The 26,497-nt window shown below is 52.4% G+C and overlaps 1 protein-coding gene across 1 annotated transcript; it reads right to left on the reverse strand.

The window, feature by feature from the left end:
- Positions 1–230: 230 nt before the first annotated feature.
- Positions 231–14,169, reverse strand: LOC141474179 (CCN family member 2-like). Its single transcript, XM_074161948.1, has 5 exons — positions 14,025–14,169; positions 8,378–8,591; positions 4,189–4,440; positions 3,147–3,355; positions 231–2,532 (listed from the first exon to the last, which is right to left on the reverse strand). The coding sequence occupies exons 1-5, from the start codon at positions 14,085–14,087 to the stop codon at positions 2,221–2,223; spliced, it is 1,050 nt and encodes a 349-aa protein (XP_074018049.1). The 5' UTR covers positions 14,088–14,169; the 3' UTR covers positions 231–2,220.
- Positions 14,170–26,497: the final 12,328 nt, after the last annotated feature.

Genomic DNA, 26,497 nt, shown 5'->3' on the forward strand with positions numbered 1-26,497 from the left:
GAGCTGTGGGCTGCAGAGGCGCCGGTGGGACACTGACACCAGGGAGGGGGAAGAGGACACACACACACACGCACACACACCCCCACACACACACACCCCACACACACACCCCCCCACCAGGACCCCACACCCAGCTTCGCAGAGGGTCCCAGCGCTGGTCCCAGCGAGCCGGTGGCACTGGGGAAAGGCCGGAAGGGGAGCCTGGCCCAGAGGGATGCTGCCAGGGGTATAAAAAATAAAAGAGAGATTTATTAGCGTGGAATAAAGTGCGACCTCAGCGGAGTTTTACGCTCAAAAGCCCCATAATCGGGAGGAGCAGAGCTGGGGGGAGGAAGGGGGGGGGGCAGAGGCCCCGAGCAAGGCCGTGCCGAAAGGACGCGGGAGCTGTACAAAGGCCTTAAAAGAATCAAAAGAAACAACATCAGATAAATTATTTACAGTTCGAATCGATTCCGGGGAACGGGAGGCTGAAGGCTCACGGGCTCCCATGGGCTGAGAGAGGGAAAAAAAAAGGGGGGGGTGGGGGGGTGTCCTGAGCCGGGCCGGGCCCCGAGTGGGTGTTTCTGCGGAGTTTGGGGCTGTGGGACAACGTTTATGGAAGGCTGGGATCATCCCGCGGCACCAGAATCTGCTCCGGGTGGGGTAAACGGGGCAGGAATTCGCCACGATTTCCAGCAGGGAAAGGCAGGAAGGATTTAAGGCAGGAGATGGGGCCTTTCCCTGGGTGTTCCTGCTAAAATCCGCAGAGACTGAGCACCACTGAGGAGACTCCGCGGAGCTGCCGAGGGGCACGGAGCTGCTGGGGCTGGGGGCTCACGGCTCCGCTCCTGGGCTGGTGGCCTCTCCCGGAGCTACGGGCTGGCAACCTCCCGGCCAGGAGAGGATCCCGGCTCCACACAGCTCTCCCTGCCGCTCCCTCCCTCACTCGGGAGCTGCTCCAGCTACAAAGAAGGGCGTTTTTCTTCTCCCCGGGGAGACGGGAGCCGAATCCCGTTTCTCCGAGTCCCGTTCCTCCAACCCCCCGGGACCCACCGGCAAAAACTCCAGAGCCGAGACGCAGCTGCAGCCCCACCGTGGCCGGGTGAGCCCCTGGGGTCCGGCCCCTCTCCCACCCAGGAGCTGTTTCTGACGAGGTCACCCACAGGGACAACAGGAGATGCTCGTCGTGGCACCAGGAACTGCCAGGAACAGCACCCCGGGGACAGGTTTCAGCCTGGCTCCCCCCCCAGTTCATGCTGGAAGAGCCCCTCGGGTCTGGATCAGCCCCAGGCGACACTGCCGGCACCCCAGGGGACACAACAGCCTGGCCGGATCTTCTCCTCTATCAAGAACCCCCTTCCTGGGCTCGGATCTTCTGCAGGAGGCCCCGAGCCACGCTCCCTCTCCTGCAGTGACACGGCTCGCTGTTCCCTCGTCGGCGCTGTCACCCTCCCTGGCACACAAGGCCGAAAGGAATTTAACGGGGGGGGAAAAAAAAAAAAAAAAAAAGACATCCCGACATCCCAGCCTTGAGCTGGCCCGGAGAACGGGTCACCCAGGAGATGCTCCTGCTTTCCAGGAGCAAACCGGCCTGGGACAAAGCTGCTGACGGGAAAGGACGTGGGAGGGTGAAAGGTGGGCACAAGGATGGGGAGCTTTGCCAACTTGTTGGGTCCAATTAGCCAAACAATAATTGAAAAGCTCAGCAGGAGCCCAGCGCGGGGCCAGGACCACCTTCCTCACCGAGAAGGTTTGCATCCACAAGCCCCGCTCTGCTGGGAAGCAGCTGCAGAGCTCGGCTTCAGCTCCGGCCTCCTGGGCTTCCCCCACCTCTCCTGCCCTGGGTTCTCCGTGTGGTTTTGGAAGGCCAGTGGCCACGGGGAATCGTAGCCGCTGAGCTCTCAGCTGGAGACAGGCTGGAGCCACGCGGCTTCGATCCACTCTCCCGTCTGGTCAGCGGGAACATGGATCAAGTTCGCAGCTCAAGCCTGTTCCCGGGTCCTTCGCCGACCGTTGGCACCGCCACGGGGGAAGGTCAGGAGCCTGGGGCAGATGGGACTGTCCCCCCCCCTGCACCCCGGCTTTTAGCAAGGCCACTGGGACCACTGGTGGCGAGCGGTGCTGTTTGCAAAAGCACAGCCCCTCATGGAGGGGGAAGAGGCTGCGTGGTCCTGGGACACAGCCACGGAAGTGCAGCAGAGCCCTGGGACACCTCGGCCTGTGGATCCGGCAGGGAGAGGGCTACTGCCTCTCCGTCTTGACGTGATCCCCAATCATCCTCCGGTGGTAGGTGGCCAGGAAGATGTCGTTGTCTCGGGGACAGTCGTAGTGGCACGAGCACATCTTGATGAACATCATCTTCCGCTGGAAGAAGTCTCCCTCGGGGCAGCGGAACTCCACCTCCGCCGTGCTGGCGAGGGAGGGGGTGCAGCAGCGCCCGTCCGTGCAGCTGCCGCAGAACTTGGGGCGGTAGGAACGGGTGCTGGTGCAGCCCGAAAACTCAAAGTGGAGGCTCTGGCGGGGCTTCGGGGTCCGCACACACTTCTTCCCCTTCTAGGGAGAGAGCAGAGGGGTTAACAAGGACAAGGACAGGCTGTGGGGACAGGCTGAGAGAGTTGGGGGGGAGGAGGGTGTCAGCCTGGAGAAGGCTCCGGGGAGACCTTAGAGCCCCTTCCAGTCCCTCAAGGGGCTCCAGGAAAGCTGGGGAGAGATTCTTTATCAGGGAGAGGAGCCATAGGAGGAGGGGGAACAGGTTTAAACTGAAAAAGGGGAGATTTAGACTAGATATTAGAAAGAAATTGTTTGCTGTGAGGGTGGTGAGAGCCTGGCCCAGGTTGCCCCGAGAAGCTGTGGCTGCCCCATCCCTGGAGGGGTTCAAGGCCAGGTTGGAGGGGGCTTGGAGCAACCTGGTGTGGTGGGAGGTGTCCCTGCCCAGGGCAGGGGTTGGAATGGGATGGTCTTTAAGGTCCCTTCCCACCCAAACCAGTCTGTGATTCTAGGACAATCAGAAAGGTCCACCTCATCCCACCTTCCGTCTCCATCGCTGGGCAGGAGGACACAGAAAAAGCACACACAAACCCTGTGAGACAGGCTCATCCCTGACACGTACCCCACTAGGTTATCCCTGTCGTTCACCGTGTCATGTCCCCTCTCCCCAAGCCCAGTACCTTGCTTTTCTCCATGGGGAAGTCGCAGGGTCGGACCATGCAGAGCCGGGTCTCCTTCTCCAGGCGGCACTGGGGGTTGTTGTTGGTCACTCGTGCGGAGATGCCCATGCCACAGCTCTTGGAGCACGCGCTCCACTCCGTGGTCTGCACCAAGCAGTTCTCCTGCAGGTTATTCAGCTCCGGTTTCTGTGGTGGATCCTCACTGAAAACTGAGCCACGCAAAGAGACACAAAGCAAGGTTCAGGGCTTGGGACAAAGCGTGGCAGCTCCATGGCTGCTCCCAACCTGGTCTGACTCTTCAGGAACAGCAGCAAGGTCTGATCCATCCCGTGAGCTCCTCAGCCTCTCAGCAGGAGAAGGATATGGGCAAAGACGGGGTCATTTCCTACCACAGCCCAGCTCCAGCCAGTTCTGCTGTGGTATCGGACGGGGTGAGGACCTCTCTGCAGCACCATGAAGGTCTCACCTTAACGGTGCTCAACACTTGGCACCCACACGACGGTGTACAGTCACCCCCAATTCCAAACCAGCTGTGACTTAGGGCCCCCAGTCCAAAGGCAGTTTGGATCCACTCCCGTTCCCCAAGCACCTCTGCTGTGAGGACAGGCTGAGAGAGTTGGGGGGGTTCAGCCTGGAGAAGAGAAGCCTCCGGGGAGACCTTAGAGCCCCTTCCAGTCCCTAAAGGGGCTCCAGGAAAGCTGGGGAGGGACTCTGGATCAGGGAGGGGAGCCATAGGAGGAGGGGGAAATGGTTTTAAACTGAAAGAGGGGAGATTGAGATGAGATCTGGGGAAGAAATTCTTTGCTGTGAGGGTGGTGAGAGCCTGGCCCAGGTTGCCCAGAGAAGCTGTGGCTGCCCCATCCCTGGAGGGGTTCAAGGCCAGGTTGGAGGGGGCTTGGAGCAACCTGGTCTGGTGGGAGGTGTCCCTGCCCAGGGCAGGGGGTGGCACTGGGTGGTCTTTAACATCTCTTCCAACCTGAACCATTCCATGATTCTATGAATCAAACAGCCCCTGTCCCTGTCACCCCTGCCCACTGCTCACCCGCCATGGCTGTTTGGAAGCGGTTCTCCTCGCTGCCCTCCTCACAGATCCACTCTTCGCAGCACTTATGGTGAAACTTCACCCGCCGGGGGTTGGGGCATTCAGGGGACGGCAGCCGCAGGTCATCGGAGCAGAGGGGGATGCAGCCAATGGCCCCATCCATGCAGATGCACTGCAGCTTGCAGGTGGGCTGGAAGCTCTCCCCGTTGTGGTAGATCTTGCCCAGCAGGTCACAAGTTGCTCCCTCATGAGCTGTGGGAAGGGGGAAGAGCAGAAGATAAGCAGATGGTGCAGGGCTGGAAGGGCTCCTGGTGAGGGAGAAGCGCCCACAGGTGGACTCTCCCCTGCTCTGCCATCCCTGGGTGCAGCAGAAGTTGGCACATTTCATATCTGGCCCCCTTGACCCAAGAGTGTTATAGCATCACAGAACGGTTTGGGTTGGAAGGGACCTTAAAGCCCATCCAGTGCCACCCCCTGCCCTGGGCAGGGACACCTCCCACCACACCAGGACCCTCCAAGCCTCCTCCAACCTGGCCTTGAACCCCTCCAGGGATGGGGCAGCCAGGGCAGGGGGTTGGGATTAGATGATCTTTAAGGTCCCTTCCAACCCAAACCATCTGTGATTCTGCGATCCTCAGAGCAGTGGGTTCCCCACGTGTCTAAAGGTACCTACAAAAGGAAAACAACACTTTGGGTTTATGACCTTTTTGGCTCCTCTGTGATACATGAATCTCCTCTTCCTTCCAGCCCCAACTTTTTCTGTTTCTCTCTGTTCTGATCTCCAGATCTCTCATCTCCAGCCCTCCCATGAGCCTTTCACTCCTTCCCCATAAAAACTTCAATGAGGACGAAAGGAAAGGCAACAATATCTGACACACAAGAGCGATATTCAGTCCGCGGGTGCGAGCAACACTCACGAGTTCTTAACGGCTGTATTAGCCAAAATTTTCCCAGTGTAAGTTTTCCAGCAGAAAACTCTTATTTGATTAAGAGTTTTGCAGGCACAGGCCAACCTCAGGAATGTTTTCGATGAGAAACAACTGAAGCACTTCCATTTGATATCAAAGATTTCCTTGATGCTCTCACAATAGCTCACCCAAAATACTTGTTGGACAGTGTCCACGGGGGGAAGCGCTTTGCTCAGCTAATTATTTCAGATACTATAAAGATCGAGATGAAACATTTTGATATAATGGAAGCGGAAAGTTTTGACCCAGCCGAAGGAGTATTCTAAATAACTCATGGAAAGTTCTGAGATTTCTTTTTAATATCTTTTTTTCGATATCTTTTTTTTGTTTCAGCCTGAAATGAAATGTTGAAACCTCAGAGAGGTTCACAGGACAGAAGTCCTGCTTTGGGACAGTTGTCATCAGCTGCTCTTTTCTGCAATCCTGACCCTTAAAATTTAACAAATAAAAAAATCTACGCAAACCTCTATTGGGAAGTTACCAAAATGAAGGATTCTTGGCTGCTTGCGGGGGTTTACCAGGAAACCTGATCTATTTTCCCCTCAGTCCCACTCGCCTGTGGAACGCTGTCTCAGACAGAAAGTTTGGACCTTGTTTGGACCAAACAAGGAGCAAGAGCCTCTTTCCGTCCCACCTTGTCCTCGAGAGGACACCAATCCTCCCGGGCTGCTGATGCCTTCTTTGTAACTGGATCTCGACTTGCAACTCTTCTCAATGCCATCGGGATAAAAATACTCCTGTTGCCCCTACTTAGAAGTTCCACAATCCTCACTTTTTCCATCGAAGTGGAAGCCATCCACTTTCCCTCTACACGACCATTCATACTTATTTTTAAATCCTCTTTCAGTGTTTTTCAGCCCGAGCCCTGTCCCTTCCCGCTGGAGGGATCGTGCTGTTCCCTCCTCCCCACCCGAGGAATGGCAGCTCGCTCCAGGCTTTTTACTATGTTTTCAAAACTCAATCATTTTGTCATTCTCTTCCTTACCCTACAGTGACCTCAATTTCCCATTGACCTGCTCCAATTAAAGCGCCCAAAGGGATTGCGCCAGCAGAGAGAGAAGACACTTTATGTACCAGCTCCGCTTGGCACCGCTGCCGCCTCCCGCCTCCAAACGCCAAGCCCAGCCAAGGAGACTTTTGCCCTTTTCCGCAGGGAATATGGCAGAGCTCAAATGGCTCCAGTGGCTGCAGCTGAGCAACTCCCTACACCCACCCGGGCCACCCGACCACCCTCAGGCTCTCCCACCCTAGACTCACGATGGGATTGTCTCTACCTTCCTGATGCTCCAAGATCTCTGCAGGAAGGGATGATTTCATAGAATCAATCATAGAATGGTTTGGGTGGGAAGGGACCTTAAAGACCACCCAGTGCCACCCCCTGCCCTGGGCAGGGACACCTCCCACCAGACCAGGTTGCTCCAAGCCCCATCCAACCTGGCCTTGAACCCCCCCAGGGATGGGGCAGCCACAGCTTCTCGGGGCAACCTGGGCCAGGCTCTCACCACCCTCACAGCAAACAATTTCTTCCCCACATCTCATCTCAGTCTCCCCTCTTTCAGTGTCAAACCCTTCCCCCTCCTCCTATGGCTCCCCTCCCTGATCCAGAGTCCCTCCCCAGCTTTCCTGGAGCCCCTTGAGGGACTGGAAGGGGCTCTAAGGTCTCTCTGGAGGCTTCTCTTCTCCAGGCTGAACCCCCCAACTCTCTCAGCCTGTCCTCACAGCAGAGGGGCTCCAGCCCTCCCAGCATCTCCATGGCCTCCTCTGGCCCCGCTCCAACAGGTCTGTGTCTTTCCTGTGCTGAGGACTCCAGAGCTGGACACAGTGCTCCAGGTGGGGTCTCCCCAGAGCGGAGCAGAGGGGCAGAATCCCCTCCCTTGACCCCTCCCCTCCCTTGATGGTCACGCTTCATGCATTTCCCCTGCAATGCATGAAGTGGTCCATACTGTGATAACACTAAACAAATATACAGCAGTTTTCACTCTGATGGTTCCTTTCCCATCTCTCCTGATATGGTGTTCAGGCTGGTACCCAACCTAGAAGGTTTTCCCATCACACCTGAACACCCCCTGCTCCTTTCTGCTCCCATCACATCCATCTTTTCTGCATTCTTCTGAGTCCTCCCTTCTCTCGTCACAAACACTGATCTTTCCCTTCATTCAGTTCATCTTTCCACCTTCTGCTTCCTTCGCTGCCTCCAAGATCCCCCACCTTCCAAGAGACCCGTGTGGGCATCACAAAAATATCACCCGAGGACATTACGTCCCAAATCCTCCGTCCATAACTTCTAAAAACTTCTCAAAAGAAAGGAGAAAACACCTCCTACCAATTAAATTCATTCTTTAGAGTTAAAAAAGAAATCGTACGTGATCGCGGCACCGCAAAACACTGCAGTTCTACCCCAAACAGCCCTGTCTCGGGGCGGTGCGAGTGGTTTCTGCTGCCGGAGCATCCCCAGAGGTGCCCTGTGCAGTGGCTGAACGGTTCCCAACGCCTTCACATCACCCTTCCAGCCCCTGGAGCTTTCTGAATGTTTTGAAAAGCTTGAATTTAAAAAAAAATGATCAGCTCCCAGCAGAGAGAGGGGCAGAGGAGTCTTGTTTTCAAACAAAGACCAGGAGACACAGGAAATACTGGGGTTTTTTTCCCCTCTACACCAAAATAGTTTTTGGATGCTTTAAAAATAGCTACTAAACAACAAAAAAAAAATTAAAAAATATTTTTCATTTCTGGCTGAAAAGAGGCACCGGGAGAGAAAACAGGTCTGCGTTTGTATTTACCTGGCTCGGAATTCTCACGTTCTACACACACGGTTATTTTGCGAACCAGTCGGTGGGCTCTTTCCACCCCCAGAAACACGCTTTGCCTCTGGCACGTCAGCACTCGAGTGCAAAACACCAACCTCCGGCGCAAGGCACGGTGATTTTCCAAGCAACTCTAAGTCCAGGTTGCTGATATTTACCCACAGGGTGAGGGGATGTCACCTAACAACGTCACGGGAACCAAGGAGAGCCCCAAACCCCGACTCCTGCCTTTGGGAACATCCTTCCCTGCAGGAGGAAGCAGGTTGTGTGTGTATCGGTGTCAGCGTTGGCTCGCGGGGTGGGCCCACGTCTCACAACCTGACGCCGGATGAAGCTCCACAGGGAATTTTGATGATTCCTGGGGTTTTCTGAGAGGTCTGCAGGGAAAAACCGCACGATAACAGAACGTCCAGCTCTCACCTAAGCAGATCCCGCTGCCTCTGTGGACTTTGGAGAAGTCGCAGTAGAGTCCCTTGTGATGATCGCAGGGTTTCTGCGGGGAACAGAGCTCGCCCAGCTGCCTGGCACACACCTTGCAGCAACCACAGGCATCCAAGACGTGGCTGGTGCCAGCGGGGCACTGCAGAGGCTGGGAGGGACACTGGCACGGGTACCTGCAGGCCTGCGGTTCTACCTGGAAGGCAGAGAAACCATGGAGAGAATGAGTCTCCCCGCAAAACCAGCCAGGCAGAGAGATGAAAAACACTGTCCTGCTGCAAGCACAGACACCCCGTCGCGAGGAGGGAAGACGCCCTTCGCCCCCCGCTGCAGAGGAGGGGTGTGTGGCTCCCCAGGAATCACAAAACCCAGATTTTTCTCATCCCTAGCTCATCTGGAGCTCAAGGGGGGGAAAAAAAGACGCCTCTTGGGAAGCAGGACCAAAACAAATGGGACAAGCAGTAGCTTGGAGTCCTGGGCGCAGCTGAGCCCCCCACTTCCCTGGAAGCAATAAAACAGTAATTATTAACAGTAAGCAATTCCTGGCTCTTCCATAGCACCCCTCAGGAGAAAACACCACAGCTGCAGCAGCAGCAGCGTTAGACCCAGTGCCGAGATGGAAAAAGCCAGGAGCAAAGCGAAAGGACCTGCCCGACATCAGCCAGTGCTGAGAACTGACCCAAAGCTCCCAAATCCCCTTTTGTCCCCAGAATAACACTTTATTTATTATTCCCAGAGATGGGTCCCCTCCTCTCCCCTTTCCAGGGGACACAGCGTAACCAGCCTTCCTCCTTGTGAATCTACAGCTCAGCAGCATTTAGAAGTGCTGGCACCTCCTGAAACCCACCCTTGGCTTTTACGCCACTTCAGATGCTAAAGAGAGATGAGGCTCTGTCTGAAGGAGGGTTACACCTTCTCCGGAAAACCCAGGATACTTCAAACACTCCAGTAACCCAGTCTGTGGCATCCTGGTCCTGAATCAGCTCAGGGCGGATACGCTGCCCTCAGCTCTGGATGTGGCCAGATTTGGGCAAGATGTAAAACCACGACCTTGAAAGGTGCTCTGGAGAGACCATTTGGTCTGGAGAGATCCTCTGATACCTCCTCAGAAACATCAGTGCGTGAACTCCAGCCTGGTTTTCTGTTCAGCTTCTGCCCATTAAAGTTCTCCGCATGGTCCAGAGGGATTCAAGAACACCTAATTTCCAGGGGAGCTGCTGCCGCAGAGCTGACACAAGCCTTGCACGTAGATGCATCAAAAGAAGTATGGTCAGCTGGGTGAGGGGGTCTTTCTGCCCCTCTGCTCCGCTCTGGGGACACCCCCCTGCAGTGCTGCTTCCAGCTCTGGGACCACCAACATCAGAAGGACATGGAGCTGTTGGAACAAGTCCAGAGGAGGCCATGGAGATGCTGGGAGGGCTGGAGCCCCTCTGCTGTGAGGACAGGCTGAGAGAGCTGGGGGGGTTCAGCCTGGAGAAGAGAAGCCTCCACGGAGACCTTGGAGCCCCTTCCAGTCCCTAAAGGGGCTCCAGGAAAGCTGGGGAGGGACTCTGGATGAGGGAGGGGAGCCATAGGAGGAGGGGGAAGGGTTTGACACTGAAAGAGGGGAGACTGAGATGAGATGTGGGGAAGAAATTCTTTGCTGTGAGGGTGGTGAGAGCCCGGCCCAGGTTGCCCCGAGAAGCTGTGGCTGCCCCATCCCTGGAGGGGTTCAAGGGCAGGTTGGAGGGGGCTTGGAGCAACCTGGTCTGGTGGGAGGTGTCCCTGCCCAGGGCAGGGGGGTGGAATGAGATGGGCGCTTTAAGGTCCCTTCCAACCCAAACCATTCTATGATGCCACCAAAACACTTTGGGATCCTGCACTGCCATGAGCCGGAATGAAGAGGAAATCACCCTCCCAGCTCCGCTGCCAGACCCAGGCACTGCCACCCAGGGAGAGGAGCTGGAACGAGGGAAAAGCCTGGGGGCAGGCAGGAGGAGGGAACACTTGGAACAGACACCAAAAAAAATACCTTGCTGCAGCTCTGTTTGCACTTGTTCTACCCCATCCGGCCCTCGCTTGTGAAACAGCTTCCTTGGATATTGTGTTTGTCACCAATAACAGTAGTAAAACTTTTCCAGCTGTTTTGACTGTTGCTCAAAAGCCGCTGCTCTGACTTGATCTCACACGGGGTCAGAAGATGCCAGCTGCTCTGTGTTTCTGTAAGGCTTGGCGCCGCACGGCGTGGGACAGGGATCAGCCTTAATCTTAACTCTCACCAGTCTCACCCTGCCCGGCAGGAATCAGCGCAATTCTCCTTGAAAACTCCAGCGCAAAGTATTTTGGAAAGAAGCCTCTCCTGCTGCAGCCCCGCTGTTCGGAGACGGCAGCTTCAGAGCCGCTGGCTGGGAGCTGGGGTGTCGCAGGGATCCCTTCCCGCCCGCTGAAGGGCATTAAAAGACACTAAAATTACAGAAACGCTTTTCCTACTGTTTTTCATGGATGCAACCGCTGCAGCTGCCAAAAGGGACGTGTTATTCAGCCATGGATGAGTGGGCGGGGGGCACATGAGCTCATAAAAGAGGCGAAGCGTTCCTAACACAGGACCTATATTAAGATGCAATCCATGCACTTAAAAAAAAAAAAATAATGACAACGAGCATTTTCCAATGCAGTGTCAGCCACAGGCCATATAAAGAAACTCTCTCAAAATAGCTCTCCTACTGAAAAACAAACCAAAACAACCTCTTCCAGGATAACAGAGAATGCGACAGGATTAAACCCAACCGAGTTTTCTTTCTCGTCTGCATTAATCATTGTTGGGGCTGTTTATTTCCTTTAATAAGTCACCCAAAGAAATTAGCCCGCCTGGTTTTACCTTCTGTTGACAATCGGCTTCACTTCCTCATCCTATTACGGCTGCTTTTCAGCACAAGAACATCTGGATTGAGATCTCCGAGGTACCGCAGACCTGGGTGACTCTGCTCTGCCTCATTGCCCCCACCTGCGAGCACAACCAAGGTTTAAAAAGCCCAATTCATCCATATTTGTGGGGTTTTTTTCAATACTTTGAGATTTTTTTGATGCCTTTCCATCACCCAGTCCACGTGGTCCTGGGGTGTGCTGGGGCTCCTCTTCGCTTATTTTGTTTTTATCTTGGTTTTGTTTTATTACTGAGTAAAGTCAGCTCGTGCTATTTATACCCCGGCTCCTCTCACGAGCCCAGGAGAGGAGAGAAAGAGCTGAAATCTTTTTTTGGCTCCTGCGCACCCAGCAGTGAGCGCTGAACGACCGGGGAACTCCTTGAGTTGGGAACAGCTGGTCAAAAGTCAACGTGGAACCAACTTCCTAGAGTTCCCCCTGACTTATTTTGCTTTCACAGCAATTTCAAATAAGCTAAATAATAGATTATATTGGATTCGCATGGAGCACCCTTCACCCTGCGTTATTTTCTAGGACTGCTTCTAGGAGGTGTTTCAAAACAGTGTGAAATAAGCCCAAACTGTCCCAAGGAACTGCAAGGACTCGCATTCAGGGCTTTGCTACAGGCCCAGACATCCCACAAAGACCAGTGTTTCCACATGACGTGCCACCGACCTGGGTGCAGAGGGATTCAACTTCAAGAACACTGAGGTTTTTTCCCCTCTACAGAAGGGTCTGTCCCCAAAATTACACTTTTACCTTCACTGAGCAGGATTCAAACTTCAAGTTCATTATGGCCTTGACCTTGGTTTGGGCAGCAGTGTCTTTCTGCGAACTTTGAGAGTCAGTACTGGAGATCAAGGCTATCGATTTAAGAAAGTGCTAAAGCCTGGAATATCAGCTCTCCCTGCTCCTGGCTTTTCTGGCAGCTCTCCTACCCATCACAAACACCGTGGGTGACACTGTCACTCCCAGGACCCCTGAGGGATGGACAAAGGGGAGCACAACCGCTCCGAGTCGAGGATTCCCTCTGCTTCCACTCGTGTTCTCCACCACCGCCTCCCCGGTCCCATCTGCTCGGCTGACAAGCCAGAACAAGCCTCCTCCCAACTGCCAGCACCGAACCCAGTTACCTGGGAGGGGAAAGAAGAAGTGAGAATGTTCTTCCTGCTTCGTATTCACGTAATTAACTCTTCCCCCTACGCCCTCGGGAAGGCTCGAGTTGGGGGGACATGAGCTCCCACCGCTCTGTGGCATCGTCAGGACTTCTCCTTCTAGATCAGTCAACGTCCACGTGAACCCAGGGAACCAGCCAAGAGGGCCAAACCAAAGAGGGTTTTCAAAATGAGTTTGGGCTCCTGACTGCATTCAAAGGGCTGGGAAAGGAGGGGTTTGAAGCCGAGCTGGCTGTTTGCAAACATACAGTAATATCATAAACACGTAACTGGTTCTCTTCCACGCTCCGAGACTGGCAGTAGGTAAAGCAGTCGAAACACAGCTAAGCACACACTCCAAACCCTGAATTATCATGGATAATCCCTGCTCTTCCTCCATCACAGGCTCTCCTTCCCCAGGTTGCTGCTGCACGTTGTGCAATGGCTGATTATGAGAGCCAAGAACCAAATAACCAGTACCCCCGCTTCACAGCCCGAGCGGAGACCGGCCCAGGCTGAGCCCAGCAGAGCCCAACATCACTCCCAGCAATCCCGGTCCTACTCCCACCTCTGAACAACACGGGAGGTGGATTCAGGAGCCACAGCTCTCCCTTCACTGCTCGATCCACTAAACATCACTCTCAGAGCCCAAAGAAAGTCAAAAGTCCCATTTCTAAGGCAGGTTCAGGGAAAATGACATCGTTTCAGAGCAATAATAAAGTGTCACAGCAGCGGGATTCACTATCGGTTCTATGACCGACATGACGCTGCCAAAGCCGGGGCAGTGCAAGAATCAAGAAGACCATCCCAAATTGCAGGAATTACCCTTAGATCACAGGATCCCTGGCAGGAAAGGGGCTGGAACACACTGGGTGCCGCCAGGAGCAATCCCACAGACCTTATCAACCCCAAGTTTATTGCCTCTATCAGCACAGTGCCCGTGCAAGGTACAGCGGCTCTGAACCCATCCAAAAGGCACTTACTGTAATTCAGATACATTAATAACTGCAGCAATGTTCCTGCTTTTACTGGCACCGAAATAGCACACAAAAGTCCTAAGCAGAATCAGCCACTCTGTCAATAACTTGTATTAACCCAAAACCCGGCACAAATCCCACTCTGAAAGGCTCTAATTTCCCCCTCGGGATCACTGGTTTCGGGAACACGTGGGTGGATTCTGTGGCAGCTGGGGCAGGCTGGTGACAATAAGGAATGGGGATACGAGACCTTTTTATTCTTTGCAGTGACATAAATTCAGTGACTTCACCTCTCTCTGTTCTCTTCTTCCCCCCTCGTAAACCAGAGCTGGCTTCTGGCTCACCAGAGGGGAGCGAAACAAAATCCATCCACGTTTGCCAAGAGCTTTGAGATCCGTCGGTGACAGTCGTGCAGCTCCCAGCACGGTTTAGTTACGCAGCGTGTTTGCATCGCTCTAAGAGCCAGCCTTCCCTCGGAAACCTTCGGAGGCAGGTGGCAGCTGGGAAGAATTATTCAGCCCAAAGCACTCGCATGCATCAAAGCAAGAAGCTGCAATGCCCGGCCAGCCACGGGAGCTGCTGCAGCGTGATACGTACCCAGGCAGGAGCAAGGAGGAGGAGGAGCAGGGTCCAGGTGACTGTCCCCAAGGTGCCAGACATCCCGAGTAAAGGGAAGGGAAGGGATTCAGGCTGTCGGCTGACTCACTCCTTCTCCTGCGGAGTTTCTCCTCTCTCTTCAGAGAAAGTTGCTCAGCAGCTCCTCTTTAAATAGCCTCCTGGAGGGGGCGTGCCCTGCGCTTGAGTGACAATCTGGAAAGCAAGCTGAAATGGGTGCAACAAAAAAAAATAATGTCCAAATTCCAGGGAACACGAGCAGATTCCTGCGGCCCAGGCGGTTACGGGGCTGCCGGCGCAGCCTGCAGCTTGGTTACTTTCCACGTGGGTAAATCAAATCCCGGTTTATTATTTTTTAATTTTTCCTCTTTTTAACTCCAAAAGTATGAAGCCTGGGACAGCTTTCTTGACACAATCCCCCTCCCCCCTCTTTTCCCTACCTATAGCCATTCCTTTTTGGCTGCAAGAGCTGAGGACTTAAATAAGCGGAGCTTTGTGGTGCTCGGTGTTTTTCCTTTGAACAGGAGGGATGGAAAGTTCAGCGCTGTTGGGCGCAATGAGGTACCAGAACTGAGGGCGCATCACCAGCCCTTGGTGCTGCCAGCTCCCAGAAACTGAAGTTTCAGGACTCTAAAAACTGCTGTCTGAACTCCTGCAAGGAGGAGCTGCTCCTTTTACGAGGCAGTGAAAAGCTACGGGGTGATGGTTATGGATAAAGGACAACAGTTTCTTGTAGTGCTTTATTGGCGCCTGGGGATTGATGCAGGATATCACACGTTTGTATCTCGGGGCATGATGTTTTCTGTTCGCTGCTGAACTACAGAACCAGGCTTCTGCCCAGCCCGCACAAAAAGACCTTTAGAATATGAAAGAGTTGTTTTGTGTGTTAAAAGACTTGTTTTGTTTATTCCCAAGCAGCAAGCGGAATGCTGCCATGGAAAGATGAGGAGAAGGAGTGCAGCAGAGGGCACTCTTAGTCCTTGCTGGCCTGGGGTGTGAGAAAGCAGGTTGGGCACTGGACAGGAATCCTCTGTGCTGCACGTGAAGTGGCCTCGAAAAGATGGAGCTGTGCCTTTGAGTCTGGGACCTTCCCAGCGGAGAAGTGGTGCAAGATCCATCTGCTTACTTTGGGCCAACATAAAGCTGGGGCAGGAGCATACGCAGAAGGACATGGACCTGTTGGAGCAGGTCCAGAGGAGGCCATGGAGATGCTGGGAGGGCTGGAGCCCCTCTGCTGTGAGGACAGGCTGAGAGAGTTGGGGGGGTTCAGCCTGGAGAAGAGAAGGCTCCGGGGAGACCTTAGAGCCCCTTCCAGTCCCTCAAGGGGCTCCAGGAAAGCTGGGGAGGGACTCTGGATCAGGGAGGGGAGCCATAGGACGACGGGGAAGGGTTTGACACTGAAAGAGGGGAGATGGAGATGAGATGTGGGGAAGGAATCCTTTGCTGTGAGGGTGGTGAGAGGCTGGCCCAGGTTGCCCAGAGAAGCTGTGGCTGCCCCATCCCTGGAGGGGTTCAAGGCCAGGTTGGAGGGGGCTTGGAGCAACCTGGTCTGGTGGGAGGTGTCCCTGGGCAGGGGGTGGCACTGGGTGGTCTTTAAGGTCCCTTCCAACCCAAACCAGTCTGTGATTCTATGATATGATCCTATAATGGCCTGTGCCAACCAGTCCTACCACATCCCAGCAGAGTTAGCTGAGAAGTAGGACAGAAGATGAAGAAAAATCTAGAGAGTGTGCAGTGGGTCATTTAAATTCAGCCTCTTTCCTTCCTGCCTCCAAGCGTAGGGCATCTCAGCCAGGAATCAAGCCCTGCATTTTACTCTGCTCCTTTCAGGTCCCTTTGCAACACCAGATCAGCCTCCCCACTCGCTATGCGGCTGTTTGTCCACAGCTGAAACCAGACAACTCCGACTCTTAATTCATTAGCGCCTGTAAAGCCCCTTGGGATTTGGGGCTGGAGAGCATTAGCAGAGTTCAAACCACCTCAGTGCACCTCCTTCTTCTCTTCAATACAAGAGATTTCACAATCATTTCCGTAACAGCTACCTCTACTAATGTCACAACGCAGGATTATGTCTCCACACAAAAGATTTAATGTACTGGAGGTGGCATAAACATCCAGTGCCCTGGAGCGGCTCGGAGCTAACGGCAGTCTGGCTGGATACACATTCCTTCCCCTTTTGGAAGGTTTGGCACCTTAAACTATGTTGTCGCCTAAAATTAGCTGCTCACATTTCGCAGGACGTTCTCCCAGCGCTCGTAAATAAGACAGGGATAAAGTGCTCCACACCTCTCTTCTCGTTCTCTCGCACAGCTGAATCCCGAGCCGTATGGGGCATCTGAAGGTGTTATATTTGTGCCATTTAAAAAGGAAAGTGCATAATGTACGGCTCGATTCATACACTGCTCCTTGTCCGTTGCACCTTGAGCCGTGATCTCCCAAATTCTGCTTTCAGAATTTCTCTTGGCCTGCTGCATGACCTCAAACGAACTGTTCAACCAAAATCATAATGCCCACTCACCTGTCAAGAGTTTTGTGGGGAATATTCAGCACTAAACCCGCATTATGATGGCTGATTAAGTTTTCAACCTACAACAAAAATAAAGAATAATTCGATTACAAAACATCCCTGCCCAGCTGCTCATCGTCATTCACCTGAATGCTTTCATCTTCTCAGAATGGAGGCAGGAAAATGTGCAGAGCTGGAATCCTGCTCATCCTTTGAGCCACCTCAGCCCTGCCCCACCTCAGCAGCTCCCTCTCCTGCCTTGCCCAAGAGCCCAGCGACTGGGTCCACTCGAGCTCCTCTACTGGGCAACAGAACCATCATCTTGCACCGGTATCTTCACTGCAAAGTGGCAGGAGCAGTGTCAAACCCTCCCGATGCGGGTTGCTGGGGTCAGAGGAGCCCACTTTGCCTCTCAGAGCCCGGAGCAACTCTGCCACAAAGGCACCGTTTTACCATAAGCTGAAAAAAAAGTAGATGAGCTGCAGGACACAAAGGACAAGTGTCAACTGGACATCCCCGGATTTTGGGAGCTCCCTGCACCCACCTTCCAAGATTTTCCTGGCGTGCTGCGACAACCTTTTCTACAACTCCCTGAAAGGAGGGTGTAGCCAGGGGGGGTCAGTCTCTTCTCCCAAGGAAGAAGTGATAGCACAAATGGAAACAGCCTCAAGTTGCACCAGGGGAGGTCAAGGATGGATATTAGGAAAAATTTTGACACTGAAAGGCTTATTAAGCATTGGAAAAGGCTGCCCAGGGAAGTGGTGAAGTCACCATCCCTGGAGGTATTTAAAAGCTGGTTAGACGTGATGCTGAGGGACATGGGCTAGTGGTGGCTTTGGCAGTGTTGGGTTGATGGTTGGACTTGATGATCTGAAAGGTCCCTTCCATTCTGCGATTCTAAGATTCTATAACCAAAACTACCCCTCATGCCAGCAGCTGAACTGTTCACCCCACTGGACATGCCACTTGCCAAGAACCAAGAGAAGAACGTGAAGGTTGAGTGACTCAGAATGATCAAAGGGAGGAAACACGCAAGTTCACACCGATTTGCGTCTCTCCTTTTTGCCTGAGCTGCCTCAAGTGAAGGGATAAAGATGTCAGCCCTGCTTAAAATCTCCCCCGAGCAAAGAATAGTGGGTGTTTAATTCACCTTGTTACGTTCTTCTGGGTTCACTCACCAACCCCAACCAGTGGCTTTCCTGAATTTATAGTAATTATAAAAAGAAGACATGTAGATAATTGCTAAACATCATGCAAGGCTAAAGAATAAAATTAAGGCAAGCACATACACAGCTTTTTGGCTCAGTGTGATCCCTCCCTGCAGAAGCCAAAATAAAAGGTGGTACAAGCAGCATGGCAAGGGGTATGGTGCTCACCCGGTCCTCAAAGCTGTCCCCTGTCTCAAAGCTGCTTGGTCATGCACAGGACATGTTGGTGGCTCTCAGGACTGCTCCTCATGGGAGGTTTTCCGTTCTCACAGCTGGCCACTCTTAGCAAAAGTCACCACTGGCCAGCAATCACTCCAAGCTGGTGCTCTGAACTTTGTGAGCCTCGCTGAAATTATATCAAACAGAAATTTGGCCCAGCAGAGATGGTGAGGTTCAAAGTGATGATTTTACCACAGAATGGTTAGAGGTGGAAGGGACCTTAAAGGTCATCGAGTCTCAATCCCCCTGCCCTGGGCAGGGACACCTCCCACCACACCAGGCTGCTCCAAGCCCCCTCCAACCTGGCCTTGAACCCTTCCAGGGATGGGGCAGCCACAGCTTCTCGGGGCAACCTGGGCCAGGCTCTCACCACCCTCACAGCAAACAATTTCTTCCCCAGATCTCAGCTCAATCTCCCCTCTTTGAATTTAAAACCATTACCCCTCGTCCTATCGCCCCACTCCCTGATCAAGAGTCCCTCCCCATCTCTCCTGTAGCCCCCTTCAGGAACTAGAAGGCCATTATAAGGTCTCCCCAGAGCCTTCTCTTCTCCAGGCTGAGCCCCCCCAACTCTCTCAGCCTGTCCTCACAGCAGAGGGGCTCCAGCCCTCTGATCATTTTCATGACCCTCCGCTGGACCCCTTCCAACAGGTCCATGTCCTTCCTGTGATGATACAAGGCTGCAAGACCTAAGTGACCCTGTTGATTTCTCCGTCTGTGGCATATCACTAATAAAAGAACAAAACCCATGAAGGTCTACCAAGGCCGTAAGTTCACTGCGAGGTGTGGGAGGAGCCCTGCAGGTCTGTGCTTTGGGGTAGGACAGATGAGCAGTCGCTGAATGCTTTGGGGCTAAATGTGGTTCCCAGAGACTCAACAGTTGAGGAGGTCTCTTCCAGCCCTGTGCTCTGGTTCTAGTTCAGTTCTCATTCAGCATTGGGGACATTTGGGGTCAGATTCATGCCATCTAATCCTTTGGCACTTAATTAAGGCATCTACATAAGAAGCCTAATCTCTCCAGGCTCTCTTTATAATCAACGAAGAAGGACCGAAGCTCCTGAACTGCCTTCTGATGGTCCCTATCTCCGTTTCTCCGTAAGCATCAGCCATATCATGATGTTAATTGCTGTAAATTGCCAAGAGAAAGTGTCATATAAAGGCACCGCCAGAGCTAAAGGCGAAAATGCTACATCATATCTCACTGCAGTCTGGGTGGGAAAGGCTACGCTGCCCTAAGGACGGAAAAGGGCAAGAAAAACCACCCCTCCCCACTTCAGCAGCGCCTTGGGATGAAATCCCGACTGCAAGGAAACACCCGCTGGCCACAGCAGAGCTGAGATTCCCCTTAGGATTCCCCTCTCGCCTGCCCTGCCAGATACCACAGACCCCAGGGCACGATCCTGTGCCCATCCTTGAAGGGAATCAAGCAGGGAACAAACACCATCCCTGGCTGCAGAGTTCCCTAATGAATTCTACAGTTATTTTAGTTCTGGGAGGAGCGCTCCATTGTACTTGAGGATTTATTATGAAATCAAAGGCTATCAAGGGATGCAAAGCTGGGGATGGGTGGAGTACCTCTTGATGTCTTTTAAACGAAGTAGATACATAAAAACACCTTTGGCATCACAAGTTCAGAAAGAGCCAGTGCTTGGACACAGAGCTTGCCAGCAAAAGCACACACTGTAGCCATAGGATGAGGGGAAATGGTTTTAAACTGAAAGAGGGGAGATGGAGATGAGATCTGGGGAAGAAATCCTTTGCTGTGAGGGCGGTGAGAGCCTGGCCCAGGTTGACCCAGAGAAGCTGTGGCTGCCCCATCCCTGGAGGGGTTGAAGGCCAGGTTGGAGGGGGCTTGGAGCAACCTGGTCTGGTGGGAGGTGTCCCTGCCCAGGGCAGGGGGTGGCACTGGATGGGCTTTAAGGTCCCTTCCAACCCAAACCAGTCTGTGATTTTCTTCTGAAAATTAAAAAAAAAGCCCCCCCTGGAGCCTGATCTTGGCAGGAGGCAAGAAGCCAGTTGTGCAGTTTACCAAGGGCTCCTGGAAGGGCTACTGGGAAAGACACTAAACCCCATTTGCACAAGGTATCCATTTCAGAAGGGGCGAACAGTAAGAAAGTCAATGATTCTAAGGACACACGTGCAACAAGAAGCAGAGTACCGCAGGTGATGAGCTCTTTGCAAAAAACAGGCCTTGGTTTTGGAAGCAGAGCACCAGACGGTCGTCTTCCTTTCTTTTGCCCCATTTCTGGTGTTGGGAGAAGTCTGTCCTTTCACTCCAACCCAGAGCAAAGCCAACCGGGAGGCTTTCAGGCCAGCCAGGACCACCCACATTATCTAACCTGGCTTCTTGCCTAACACAGGCTGGAGGATTTTGCCTAAATAATGCACAAAATCCTGCAGCAAGGGCTTCTGTGACCAGCTCCTGTGACCAGGATCCCTTGGGGCTCAGCATCCAGGTTACTGGCCCATGCAGAAAATCAGACCTGGAGGGCAACGCAGGCAAAGCTGCAGGAAATCACTTTGTGCCTCAAGGTTTTTCAAGGTGCAATAAAAAAGTACCTGTCACCTGCAGCCCAACACAGGTCTCCACTGGTAGTGTAATAGCGGGGGATCTTCTGAAACAGGATAAGGATCTTCTTCCTTAACAACTGCAAAAATTTGGATACAGAAGTGAGTCACGGCCACAGCCAGGAGCGTTTGTGCCGAGGCAGTGGCTCGCACAGAACTGCAGGAGGAACAGGCCCTGGGAGGAAACAGTCAACTGCACTCACCTGTGAAACGGATGCTTCCTTGGGTTTTTCCACTTCTTAACTTACTGCATGCTTAATTATCCTGAAGGAAAACTGCAGGGAGGGAAGGTACGTTTAAGGTGGCCTCAGGCAGGCTCATTTAAGGAGGCCTCCTGAGCTACAGTAGTCCTTTGGTGCACAGCTCAGATGCATCTGAATAGCAGCCTACCTTTGATGGAATTTGGTCCTCACAACACCTGCACAGATGAGGCACAAAAGGATGGGCAGAAGGTGAAAGAGAAGGGAGTAATGTGAGGTCTCTCTCTCGTTAGGGGCTACTGGATTTAATCATTGCGTTCTGCCACCCCCTGAATAAGCACCCGCTCTGCCATAATTATCAGGAGCTTTTTGTAACGCATAAGCCAGGCACTATTGTGTCTATACAGCCATATCTGAAAGGGTGCAAGGCAAAATCCTCCACCGGATCCCATGTCTCCCAAGACCTCTGCCATCACCTAAGCACAGAGGTTCTCTGCCCTAAAAATCCAAGACTCAGCCCCTCAATCAAAACAGCTCTGCTGAAATCTGTAGATCTTCCCTAATTTACACCAGCTGCACATCTCACACAGCCTCAACAGGCAGCAACAGGTCCCTGAGCTCTGCCAGGCTGGTAGGACCTGGAGGGGTGGGTGGCCCACCAGGACTTGTGTATATCTCTCATTATTAGGGATTTGGGATTCCAACAGGAGCCTGCCCACACCTTTCCCATTCAGGTCTTGGAAAAAATCCAGCTCATTACATGGAATCAGTGAATAATTTCGGTTGGAAGGACCCTTAGGTCATTTGGTTCCTCCTGCAGCTGATCCCAATGCTAGAGAAGAAGGATAGACTTCAGAGGCCGAGGGAGAAGTGTGGGTCACTGGGGTCTGTGGGGTCGGCCAGGCAGTGCTCTCACCAGCCTGTTCCTGTGCGGCACAAACGAATCTCAGCACATGAATCTTTGATTAGTTTTCTAGCCCCCGGGGCTGTAATTGTGAGCCAGCCTTAACAGAGGACTTGCACCTTTGGAGAGGCAGGGACCTCTCTCAGCTGAAGGGAGCGTTAACCTTGGAATGTAACGCAGACACCTTCGAAATTACCTGTAAACCAGCTGCTTCACTATGATTAAAGAACACAACCTTCCTCCCAAGGTCTGCACAAGCTGCTGTGAGTTACACACCGATGAAAAAATAACGTGTGAATTGTTAAGTGTGAGACTATCGCTTACATGCTTAATTCTTAATTCTTTATTTTTGTTACAGGCACACATCTATGAGGTTGACCTTTCATACGTGGTTTTTTCATTTGTTTCCTTACTAATAGATTTTTTTAGAAGTTTCACACCACAAAAGACAAATCCCAAGCTCCATGAATAGCCTTGTTATAAGAATGGCATCATTTTATACCATTAATAAGGAAAGAGCCCATATGTGCAGCCATCACTGCCTTCAGACAGACCAAACTCACACGAGCTGAGGAAGATGAAATGTTTCAGCAGGGTCCAGCCTGTGGGAGGTCTCCAGTGGGACTTTCACGACAGCAGAGTCAGTGCTGAGACCCAGCCGCTGTCACCCACTCCTCTGCACGCTCAGTGATGTGTGCTGCTGCTTCTCTCCTCCCCTAGCCCCTTGTCCTGAACAACTGCCCTAGCTCTTCTCCTCAGAAACTCGTGTAACGTTAGAAACCTTCCTGATATATTTAGAGGTGACAGTTTTATTAGCTAGCAGTGGAACATTATTAGTTCTGCCTACAAATACTGCATTTTTTCATACTGTTTTATGTACAGGTACAACAGCATTACTGTTACAAACCTGCTTAAGGCACTTTAAATCCAGAGCCTTTATTTTCAGTACGGCTTTTCCCATACTGTCTTTAAAATGCCCTGTTGCTGGTAAAGCAATCACTATGACAGACTACTAAAGCTTTCACAGTTTAGGCCGTTTTAGCCCACAGATGCAGCAACAGATGTTTCCAAGTAAGTTTTACAAAGCCTCAGCCTGGCTGTTGTTGTTGCTGTTTTAAGGAAGTTATTCGAACCAGTAATTTTCATCTCTATAGTTTAAAATCGTTTCACCCTCAGAAGCATGATGTCATCTGGCAACAGAGGTGCGCGGAGATGGGTTTGAAAGCAGACTTTAGGTGAATAATACTCACTTGTTTTTTTCCAAGCTGATCCCTGCAATACAGCCGTGAGTCAGGTAAAAGAAGAGCTGTAGCTGGTTCATTTTCTTTGCCAGGCAAATAGCCCCAGATCATCTTTACTCTAATGCCTCTTTATGCAGTCATTTCACAATGTTCTCCCTTGTGCATTAGACTGGAAATTAATGACCTGCCTGGCAGAGACAGGCCAATCCGTTAGGTCAAGAGGCTTTGTTAAAATACAGTTATTGGGATTCTCAAATTATTACAATTTTGAGCCCAAGATGTTCTGACCTCAAAAAAAGGGGGATGGGTAAGATGAAAACTATGGGGCCTGGCTACGTTTCAAGGAGGTAAGGAAAAAAGGCTGTTCCTGCCAGGGCAGCTCTTGGTCACTTGGCACTCAACACCTTCAAAAACCACAGAAATGTTCTCGACTCTGGCATTAGCTGTTAGAGCTCTGTGTGTCCCCGATGTTCCAAGCGGGGAAATAACTAACCATCTGCAGGGACTCACCGGTATCACTGCCCTTCTGCTCAAACACTGACACTCGCCCTCTCCATCTGCAAGTCCCCTGGACCGGTGAGGTTCCTCCTCTGCTGTGCTCATCTTCAGAGGGAACGGCGAGGGCCAGGACACAGCTCAAACGCCTGCAAACCCTCCAAGCCTGTTCATTCTGCCCCAAACGAGGAGGGCTGGCAGCGCCGCCTGGATCCTTTTCCTAGAACAAAGGAAACAAACAAAATTACTTCCAGCTTCTCAAATTCTTCTCAAAATAGTAAGTCAAGTCAGCTTCGTCTCTGCCGCTATCCTGTAAAAAGAATTTGGAGAAACAAAAGGAAGGAGATAAATTCCCGTGCTCGCGCTGGGGCTTCAGCAGAATATACGTGGGAAAGAGCTTGCGATGCTATTTTAAGCCTTAGGTGTATTTCAAGGGGATTTCAGCTGAGGAGTCCAGGCTGTGCTGAGTCAGAGGGGAATCCCAAGAACCAGCCTCATGACAAGGATGTAAGACCCTTTTTCACCCTTCACACGAACTAAAATTAGAGTTGAAAGAAAGAATCTTGTGGCAGAAAAATTGCCCGCAACAAAGGGACCTCGGGAACAGAAGCACGAGGTTAATTTGAGGCTGCGCTGATATAACCAAAGGCAGAGCTTTACCCCCCGCATTCCTGTGGCAGCCGCACAGGGATTATGTTAGTCCCCGCTTTCATCGGAGAATGATTCCAGCTGCGGTGGGGCTCAAGTGATGTGTTCACTGCAGGATGAACTCCTGAGGTTTATATACACAGCGCTGGCACTCGTTTTGAGACTAACTTTTACGGATAGTCATCCCACAGCTCAAACAAAGCACTATGAGGTACAGAAGAATATTTAAAGCACATTGTTGTGACCGGCAAGGCTTTTATATTCCACAAAGATTCCTGAAACGTTCTGCCTGGTCAGTGTAGCTACCGGCCGTGTGCCTTTTCAGCAGCAGCAGATGGTCTTCAAAAGGACCATCTAAGGACCTTCCGAAGGACTGTAAAGACCCCTGCTAAGAGTGAAGCCACGCAAAGAGCAGGCTGAGAGCCCAGCGCTTTCTGGAGAGGGGTCCCTACAAACACAGGCCATGGAGCCACAGTAGCACCGGGGTTTGGGGACCTGGTGTTGGACTCAGATCTGTGAGCTCAGGACCAATTTTCTCCCTTCTCAGACTGAAGGCCTGAAATGGTTTACGGCGTGGCCCCCCCCACCAGGCTTGGCTGGCGGCTGGTGCAGCTTCTGCCAGTGTCTGCTCAGCTCTTTTCCACACTCAGGATCTCATTTCTGCTGTTCCACAGGCTACAGCACAACTAGGCTTTAGGGGAGACATGTCAGGACCTGCAAGGTCGGTCTCATCTGCTGCCACCAGTTCGGTACAGCCTCTCCTCCAAACCCAGCGCTGGGAGGTCATCGCTCGCCTAGGGTTCGAGTGCTAGAAATACCCAACTCAGCAGAGATTTCTGGCTCAAAAGCTGCTACTTCCACAGGAGCCTCCGGGGAGGGGAAGGGATAGGCTTGACTTAATTGGTTTGTTTTTAAAGTAGCGCTCTCTTATCCTATTTTTGTCCCAGGGTTGTTTTAATTGGACAGCTCTAAAGCTCTTTGCAGCTCATTCAAAAGGAGGGAGAGAGAAGACCCTTCCTTTTACCGCTTCCCGACAGAGGGATTGTTGCTGTTCCAAGTCTGTTCCAAGTCTTCCCACCTCATGACTTACCAGACAAAAGGGAGAGCCCTTGATCTGTGCCAGTGGCTCCAAAGTGACGTGGGGCACAGCAGGGGCGGGAAGGAGACAGCATGAAAGGGTTTTCCATCGTCTTCTCCTCTTGAGTTGCCTCCTGAAGTCATTGTGCCCTGTGAATGCGGTCGAGGAAGGTGACTGGGGCGGCGGGAGGCAGCGGCGCAGGACGTGCACACAGCGAGCTCGGCAAGAGGTGGCTGACTCATCCCTGGAAGACAGAACAGAGCAGCTCAGGAAAAGGCACCTTAAAATAATCTTGTCACTCGAGTCTCTCAGTGAGAGAGCTCCGAAATGAGCTTGGGGAACGGCAATTCCCATCTTCTGGCAAGGATTATTTGTTTTATTGGGTTGTCGTAGAGTTCTTTTCTGAGTGCAGGTGTTCAGGTTCGCACATTCCGCAACACCTCCCATCAATTCGTGGCAGAGGGAAGCTGCGAGGGAACAACAGGTCTGTGCTGCTGTCACCTCAGCCTCTGCACAAGCCAAGTCTTCTCCTACACACAAGATCAGAACCAGGTCCTTTCCGTTTCCTGGGACATAGTGACACCTGCACTGGGGCTCCTGAGCAGATGATTCCATGTACAGCTTTCAAAGAAGCTCCTAATTCTGGAGAACGTGGGGTTGTTCTGGCCCAGATGAGAGCTTGACAGGCAGGGTCAACCTCTGGATTTCGGAGGGCACCAGCAGAGCCAGAGCAGGAACAGTCAGCAATCACCAATCCCCAGGTTTCTTCTCTATCAGACTCTCCTCAGATGACAAGAGGGACCAGGTACAAAGGTCTATTTTCACGTTGTGGATGCTGTGAAATTAAACTGGAGGGAGCATGCTTGTGTCATGCAGGCTGATTAACTTCTCTATAGCAACAGCTCTTTCCAGGTGTCATGTGCTTGCTCTTTTCTTAGGAAAAAGGGGTGTAGAAGGCATGGAACCACCACAGACCTTGCGCCACAGCAGTTTGCTTAGTGGCTGCTGGAAAACAAAGAGTATCTTCAGTGGTGGGGGCAGGAGCAGGTCCAGCTCCAAATCTTACCCCTGTTTTGTGGATGTACAGCCTACCTGTCTCACAGCACCTCCAAGGGCCAGCAGCCAGCGTGGCTACAGCCCCTGCTGACTCTGGTGAGGAGGCTTTAGTGAGAAAGCTGATATTCTCCTAGCAGGACTTGGGCTTTCCCCAGGGCATGGGAGGGAAGGTGGAAGTATTTCTCCTGTCCTTTCCTTTCCTATGCAGAATGGAGAAGCAGACAGGATCTGACCCTGCTCTTCTGGTCCCAGACAAGTGAAATAGTCATAAAAGCACAGGTATGAGATAGGACATGTAATGATAGGATGAGGGATAATGGTTTTAAACTGAA

This window comes from Numenius arquata, chromosome 21 (assembly GCF_964106895.1).
Source record: "Numenius arquata chromosome 21, bNumArq3.hap1.1, whole genome shotgun sequence".
Taxonomy (NCBI): domain Eukaryota; kingdom Metazoa; phylum Chordata; class Aves; order Charadriiformes; family Scolopacidae; genus Numenius; species Numenius arquata.

Bases quoted from the DNA above. Each gene is read 5' to 3' on its own strand.
- LOC141474179 (XM_074161948.1), bottom strand. From the start codon at position 14,087: ATGTCTGGCACCTTGGGGACAGTCACCTGGACCCTGCTCCTCCTCCTC. The intron at 8,592-14,024 runs GTACGTATCACG...TCTGCCTTCCAG, and splicing joins TCCTCCTTGCTCCTGCCTGG to GTAGAACCGCAGGCCTGCAG. The intron at 2,533-3,146 runs GTACTGGGCTTG...CTCTCTCCCTAG, and splicing joins TCCCCATGGAGAAAAGCAAG to AAGGGGAAGAAGTGTGTGCG.